The 8108-nt window shown below is 44.4% G+C and overlaps 1 protein-coding gene across 4 annotated transcripts in view; it reads left to right on the top strand.

Annotated features, from left to right (window-relative positions):
* The window catches only part of AGO1 (argonaute RISC component 1), a 42021-nt gene that overhangs the window by 8441 nt on the left and 25472 nt on the right, over positions 1-8108 (top strand). For 3 of the 4 annotated variants that reach the window (XM_017501085.1, XM_017501084.1, XM_037728704.1), the window contains 6 exons: positions 1183-1303; positions 1729-1910; positions 2304-2440; positions 2667-2801; positions 2945-3032; positions 3738-3885. In XM_017501085.1, the coding sequence (XP_017356574.1) occupies positions 1183-1303; positions 1729-1910; positions 2304-2440; positions 2667-2801; positions 2945-3032; positions 3738-3885 (811 nt within the window). Of the gene's footprint in view, positions 1-1182; positions 1304-1728; positions 1911-2221; positions 2441-2666; positions 2802-2944; positions 3033-3737; positions 3886-8108 lie in introns of those variants that run through there. The other variant, XM_037728705.1, reaches the window with a different exon arrangement.

The following is an 8108-nucleotide window of genomic DNA, read 5'->3' as shown; positions in this document are numbered from 1 at the left end:
TTTTTGAGACGGAGTCTCACTCTGTCACCTAGGCTGGAGTGCAGTGGTGTGATTTCGGTTCACTGCAACCTCCGCCTCCCAGGTTCAAGCGATTCTCCTGCTTCAGCCTCCTGAGAATCTGGGACCACAGGCGTGTGCCACCATGCCCAGGTAATTTTTGTATTTTTAGTAGAGATGGGGTTTCACCATATTGGTCAGCTGGTCTTGAACTCCTGACCTTGTGAACTGCCCGCCTCAGCCTCCCAAAGTGCTGAGATTACAGATGTGAGCCACCGCAGCCGGCCTGTTTTAATTTTTTGAGACAAGATCTGGGTCTGTCACCCAGGATGGAGTTCAGTGCCATGATCTCAGCTCACTGTAACCTCTGCCTCTCAGGCTCCAGTGATTCTCCCACCTCAGCCTCTTGAGTAGCTGGGACTGCTGCACACTACCATGCCTGACTAATTTTTGTATTTTTTGTAGTGACAGAGTTTCTCCGTGTTCCCCAGGCTGGTCTCAAACTCAGGAGCTCAAGCGAACCGCACGCCTTGGCCTCCCAAAGCCTGGAGTGCAGTGGTGTGATTATAGCTCACTGTAACCCCAAACTTCCAGCCTCAGGTAATTATCCTGCCTTAGTCTCCCAAGCACCTGGGACTATAGGCACATGCTATCATACCGAACTAGTTAAAAAAAAAAAAATTTTTTTTTTTTTAATGCGTTAGGGTCTCACTCTGTTGGCTAGGCTAGCCTTAAGCTCCTAGGCTTAAGTGATCCCCCTGCTTCGGCTGTCCAAATTACTGGGATTACAGGGTGAGACACCATACCTAGTCCTATTCCTGATTCTTGATAGACCTTGGAGTCAAGCCTTTCTCCCTCCAGCGTCCCCCTCTTCTCAGAAGGCACTCACACCAGTCTTTCAGGTCCATTAGAACCTTGGTGATCTGAGGACCAGCAGTGTCACTTGGGAGCATGTTAGAAATGTAGAATTTCAGGCTTTACTCTAGACCTGCTGAATCAGAAGCTATATTTTAATAAAATCTCCAGGTGATTCATAGGAATGTTAAAGTTTGAGAAGCACCGTCATAGAGTAGATGTTAGGAGTGAATATAATAGATGGGACATTGCCTGGACTTTGAATTACTTCCAAAAGCTTGAAGTGGTGGTAGTCTCTCAGCTTCCACAGGCCACTCCTGTCCCCCACAGGGAAGTGGTGGAATACATGGTCCAGCATTTCAAGCCTCAGATCTTTGGTGATCGCAAGCCTGTGTATGACGGAAAGAAGAACATTTACACTGTCACAGCACTGCCCATTGGCAACGAACGGGTAAGGTTGGGAGTCAGGCTAGGCCTGTGTCAGGGGTCTGGGGTAGAATCAATCTCATGTAAGCCTTTTTAGAGTCTGGTGGTCCAGAGATCCTTTTCATCTTTTGTGCTGAGAAAGTATGTTTTAGGGTGAGGGGTGGGTAGGTGCTGATGTTTATTTAGTCTGTCATGTGCCTGTCTGTGTCCTAAACAGATTGAGATTAGACTTAAAATAGACTTAAAGGACTTCCTGCTAGGCTGAGAGGTAGTTGAAAGGAACAGAAGCACTGAACCAAGGTGGCTAGAACCTAAGGGGCTGGACTTACTCTGGAGTCTTCATTATGAGCCCCTATCAACTTGAGAGTATATTCTCAGCAAATCCATGGAGTCGGGTCATTCTGGCAGAGCAATGGCAATCCTTCACCCCTTTCTCTCACCCTCCTGAAGGTCGACTTTGAGGTGACAATTCCTGGGGAAGGGAAGGATCGAATCTTTAAGGTCTCCATCAAATGGCTAGCCATTGTGAGCTGGCGAATGCTGCATGAAGCCCTGGTCAGTGGCCAGATCCCTGTTCCCTTGGAGTCTGTGCAAGCCCTGGATGTGGCCATGAGGCACCTGGCATCCATGAGGTATTGGGTGTAGTTAGTATCTGGGCTACTAGTGTTGGCAGAATTGCTGTTAGGGGAGGAGGGGAAGCACATACTAAGGTCCCACAGTGTGCCATTCAAAAAAAAATTGTTTGAGCCCTACCACTTACCAGGCAAGTGCGTATTTACATTTAGATGGTTTAAAGCCCTTGCCCTGAATTTCTTAGGTATCTTTGGGCCTCATCCCATCTGTCCCTGCAGGGCAGAGAGAAGGTAGAAACTTGCACAAGGTCAGTCATACAACTGGTAAAGCATCAGAGCTGGCATTAAAGCCCTGGTGTCCTGCCTTTCAGGCCAGGGCTCCTCCGTGCCCAGGATGCCTCACAGGGTGGGGGCCTGTGCCCGAGGGACCAGTTCTCTGCCTGTCCCTGCCAGGTACACCCCTGTGGGCCGCTCCTTCTTCTCACCGCCTGAGGGCTACTACCACCCGCTGGGGGGTGGGCGCGAGGTCTGGTTCGGCTTTCACCAGTCTGTGCGCCCTGCCATGTGGAAGATGATGCTCAACATTGATGGTGAGTGGGGAGAGCTATGGAGCCAGGGGCACCCCAAGTCCAGTGACCACACTCCCGGCCTCATCCCTCCCAGCTCTGCAACCACACTCCTAGTCTAATTCCTATAGCCCTGGCACTCCCTGCCCCCATCCCAATGCCCTATAAAGAAGAGGGTATAAATTGTTGTGCCTCCATGTATTCTGGAAGACAGAACCTGAGCTGAGCTATTCTTACCCTGTCCCCACAGTCTCAGCCACTGCCTTCTATAAGGCACAGCCAGTGATTGAGTTCATGTGTGAGGTGCTGGACATCAGGAACATAGATGAGCAGCCCAAGCCCCTCACGGACTCTCAGCGTGTTCGCTTCACCAAGGAGATCAAGGGTGAGGACCCAACAGGAGGGGAAGGGAAACAGCGCCACTTAAGCCCTAAGAGGAAATCCTCTTGGGGTATGCTCAGGGGAGAGGCCAAGCCTGGGAACATGAGCAACCAATTTTAGTCCTGACAAGCAGTGTGTGTATCTCAGGCCTGAAGGTGGAAGTGACCCACTGTGGACAGATGAAGAGGAAATACCGTGTGTGTAACGTTACCCGTCGCCCTGCTAGCCATCAGACGTAAGTGGGCAGGGGTGCTGAGCCATACTTTGTTGGTGGAGAAGGGCTGAGATTTCAGACTCATTATCTTTCCCTCCCTCCCCCGTTGGCCTTGAGAATGAGCCTTGGGGACTGGCCCTGTTTTTGAAGATAAGCTGTGGGAATTTGGCATCCTTCTTCAGCCTTCTCTGATCTGTTGATACTCTCCCTACCATTTTTACCTTCTTGATCTCCTTGCCTCCTTGGTCCTTTAGAGCAGGTGTGTTCTCTGATTCCTGTTAGGGTTAGGTGAATGTTAGAATCTCTCTCAAATTATTCTTTCTCTTGAAAAAGAAAGCTAGGCTCCTGGGCTCCTTGGGGAAGCTGTCATTGATTCCATCCCCATTCTTGACCTTAGGCTACACTGGACTATGAGTATCTACTCTGTGTCAGGCTTTATGCTCAACATTAGAAATAAATGAGTCAGATAGTGTCCTTACTTTTGTGGAACTTGCCGCTCAAACCTTTGGCTTCTCTCTTGGAGCCCTGTATGACCTGTTTTCCCATGAGTGGCAATGCTCAAAGAAGTTGGATAGAATGAAGCAAAGTCTGGGACATCCTTCCTACGCATCATATTGGGGCCAAATAAAAGAGGAAAAAGGCTGGGGCTTCCCATGTTTGTGGGTCTACAGAAGTGGGACTGAATGCTGGATTATGACACCTCCTTCCTTCCTTTCTTCCGAATAGATTCCCCTTACAGCTGGAGAGTGGACAGACTGTGGAGTGCACAGTGGCACAGTATTTCAAGCAGAAATATAACCTGCAGCTCAAGTATCCCCATCTGCCCTGCCTACAAGTTGGCCAGGAACAAAAGCATACCTACCTTCCCCTAGAGGTGAGATTGCCAAGTAATGGCTGTGGAACGGGCATTGTGTATTACCTGCATGCTGATCATCAGATGTCTGTTTTTTCATTTTGAAGTTGGGAAAATTGACATTCTGAGAAGGTATGAGGTAGTTCTGTGAAATAGAGGCCTAATTCTTATCTGCTAAGTTAATCTCCTTATCCCCCATCCTACTCTCATGTTCTTTCAGGGCTGCCAGGAAGAGACAAGCTGAATTTACTGTTTAATAAGTAATTAGTTCGTACAGGACAGAGATTTTAGATACTCACACTCATGTTCTCTTAATTTCTCTTCCCCTGTTGTCTAGAGCTGGAGTCCCAAGTGACCTGAAGATATATGTGTACTTTATTCTACACAAACTGGTGATAAATATTACCTGTAATGTAAATCCTGTTTCTCCAATGATTAATGTGTTCCTTTTGAAAAAGTTTTAGCCCCAGTATTTGTCATACTTTTATATGTGGAATTCTGCAACTAAAGAAGGAATAGTAATGCTAAGTTATAGAATACAAATGCAGAATCACTGGGCTGTATTTTGTTTAGTATATACTGGCCAGATACTGAATGAGAAACTACTACTTACTGCTTCATTGTCTCGTCCAATGCTACTCAAAAAGTGTGGTCACGGGATAAGCATTATCTGAGCTTGTTTAAAATCCAGATTTCAGGTTCCACCTGTACTGACTGAGTCAGAATCTTTTAATTAATTAATTTATTTCTCTGCTTTGTCCATGTTGACAGAATCTGTCTTTTAACAAGATACTAAGGGTATGTACATTAACATTGGAGAAGCACTATACTAGACTACCCTCTTACTTTTTCTTTTCTTTTTTTTTTTTTTTTTTTTGGGACAGAGTCTTGCTGTGTTGCCCAGACTGGAGTGCAGTGGCACTATCTCAGCTCACTGTAACTTCCGCCTTCCAGGTTCAAGCAATTCTCACGCCTCAGCCTCCAGTAGCTGGGATTACAAACATGCACAACCACACCCGAATAAGTTTTTTGTATTTTTAGTAGAGATAGGGTTTCCCCACTTGGCCATGCTGGTCTTGAACTCCTGGCCTCAGGTGATCCTCCCAAAGTGCTGGATTATTGGCATGAGCTACTGAGCCTGGCCTACCCTCTTACTTTGATCCAACAGCAGAAATCAGATAACCCGAACCAATGCTCAAGTCTTCTGGTGAGCTTCTAGGATTTCGGAACTAACCTGAGGGAATTGGGCTGAAGGGAAAAGAGATCCCCAAAACCAAGAACTCTGACTTGGTTAATAGCCACTGATGCACATGAAGGCAACATGTTCTCTGAGGTATAAACAGAGGTCTTTAGGGACAATCTTAGCTAAGTAGATAGTAGCTGATATTTACTGTTAAGCAGAGATTTGTTAGCGAATTAACATTATTTCTATTTAAACAATAGTTTCCAAGATGTATAATTTATGTAATGACTTAGATCTTGATTTCTGTTGTTGTTTATTTAACATATATTTATTGAGCTCCTACTATGTGTCATATATTCTTAGGTGCTAGGAACGTGGAGTTTAACAAGACAGACAAGGTCCCAGCTGTCATGAAGCTTGCATTCTAGAAGGGGGAGATAGACAATAAATTGATAAACACATAAGATAGTTTCTGACGGTAAGTGCGATAAGAATAATAAAATAGGCCGGGCGCGGTGGCTCACGCCTGTAATCCCAGCACTTTGGGAGGCCGAGGCGGGTGGATCACGAGGTCAAGAGATCGAGACCATCCTGGTCAATATAGTGAAACCCCGTCTCTACTAAAAATACAAAAAATTAGCTGGGCGTGGTGGCGCGTGCCTGTAGTCCCGGCTACTCAGGAGGCTGAGGCAGGAGAATTGCCTGAACCCAGGAGGCNGCCTGAACCCAGGAGGCAGAGGTTGCGGTGAGCCGAGATCGCGCCATTGCACTCCAGCCTGGGCAACAAGAGCGAAACTCCGTCTCAAAAAAAAAAATTTAAAAAAAAAAAAAAGAATAATAAAATAGGCTAAGGGGATAGAAGTAAGGGAGGAAGAGGGTAGAGAGCTACTTTCATTGTTATCAGGGAAGTCCTCTTTTAGGAGATATTTGAGCTAAGTCCCAAATTATGACATAAAATCAATCTTGTAACAACCTGACAGAAGAGCCTTCCAGGCAGGAGGAAGTACAAAGGTTCTAAAGCAGAAGAGAATTTAGATCTTTTTGAGGGATAGACAGAAGATGGTGGTTAGAATGTATTGTGTGAGGGGAAAAGTAGTAGGAGATGATTCTGTAGAGGGTTAAATCATATAGCCTGTTGAAACCACGTGGCATTTTATTATTGTTTTTTGAAATAGCTTTATCCAGATTGGCTGTGATGGCTTATACCTGTAATCCCTGCACTTTGGGAGGTCAAGGTGGCAGGATCACGTGACTGCAGGTGTGGTGTGCACCTACTTGGGAAGCCTAGGTGGAAGCATTGCTTGAACCCAGTGAGTTGTGATTGTGCCACTGGATTCCAGTCTGGGCAACAGAGGGAGACTCTGTCTCAAAAAAAAATTTACAAACAGCTTTATCAAGATATGATTCACACATCGTAAAATTCACCATTTAAAAATGATTAGGTAGTTTTTGTATATTCACAGAATTGTGCAACAACCATCACCACTATCTGATTCCAGAACATATCGTCACCCCCAAAAGAAAGCCTATATACATTAGCAGTTACTCACCATTCCTTCTCTCAACAGCCTGGAGTAACCACTAATCTACTTTCTGTCTCTGGATATGCCTGTTTTGGTTATATCATATATGTGAAATCATACAATATGTGTCCTTTTATGACTGGTTTCTATCATTTAGTGTAATGTTTTCAAGGTTCATCCTCGTTCCATCATGTGGATATGTCATATTTTGTTAATCCATTTATCAATTAATGGACATTTGGATTATTTCTACTTTTTGGGTATCATGAATAACACTGCCGTGAACACTGATGTACACATTTTTGTGTGAACATACGTTTATTTGTCTGGAGTATACACCTAAGAGTGAAGTAATATATAACAATGTTTAACATCTTGATGAGCTGCCTGGTTGTTTCCCTATCAGCAATGAATGAGTGTTCTAATTTCTGGCCAGGTAGGATTTTATTCTAGTTATAATATGAATCCATTGGAAAATTTTAAGTATAAACAGTAAGGATTACTGTTCTAGTTTCTAGTTGAATCTTCACAACTAGAAACTAGTAGTGCCTCCAGTCCACCTCTCTGTCTTCCTTGAATAGTTATGTAGGTCAGTGAGTATCCACAAGAATCATTTGTTCATGTTCAAATCACAGTTCATTCCTTCTTCCGTTGTCTCTTTTTCAAATTGTGGTAAAATGTACATAATATAAAATTTACCATTTTAACTATTTTGAAGTATATAGTTCTGTGACATTAAATACAGTCACCTTGTTGTACAGCCAAGACCATGATCCATCTCCTCCCTCCTTTTAACCCCTGGCAACCACCATTCTACTTTCTGTCTCTATGAATTTGACCATTGTAGGTACCTCAAATAAGTGGAATCATAGTGTTTGTCCTGTTTTGACTGGCATATTTCACTTACCACAATGTCTCCCTCCATGTTGTAGCATGTTAGAATTCCGTTCTTTTTTAAAGCTAAATAATAGTCTGTTGTGTGTCTATATCGCATTTTGTTTATTAATTCATCTATCCATGAATACTTGGGTTGCTTCTTCTTTTTTTTTTTTTGTTTGGTTATTGTGAATAATGCTGCTGCGAACAGAGATGTACAAATATCTGTTGAAGTTCCTGTTTTCACTTTTTTTGAGTACATACCCACAAGCAAAATTGCTAGTCTATATGGTAATTCTGTGGTTAATTTTTTTGAGAAATTGCCATACCATTTTATATTTCCATTAGCAGCGTACAAGTGTTCTAATTTCACCACATCCCTGTTGGGCGCAGTGGCGCACGCCTGTAATCTCAGCACTTTGGGAAGTCGAGATGGGCAGATCACAAGGGCAAGAGATAGAGAGCACCCTAGCCAACATGGTGAAACTCATTTCTACTAAAATCACAAAAATTAGCTGGGGGGGTGATGCATGTCTGTAGTCGCAGTTACTCGGAAGGCTGAGGCAGGAGAATCACTTGAACCCAGGAGGCGGAGGTTGCTGTGAGCCAAGATCGCACCACTACACTCTAGCCTGGTGACAGAGCGAGACTCCGTCTCAAAA

The sequence above is a fragment of the Cebus imitator genome, unplaced genomic scaffold (genome assembly GCF_001604975.1).
Source record: "Cebus imitator isolate Cc_AM_T3 unplaced genomic scaffold, Cebus_imitator-1.0 Scaffold277, whole genome shotgun sequence".
In the NCBI taxonomy this organism is placed as follows: Eukaryota; Metazoa; Chordata; class Mammalia; order Primates; family Cebidae; genus Cebus; species Cebus imitator.
The sequence above is the reverse complement of the archived record's forward strand: the minus strand, read 5'-3'. Positions and strand labels throughout refer to the sequence as shown.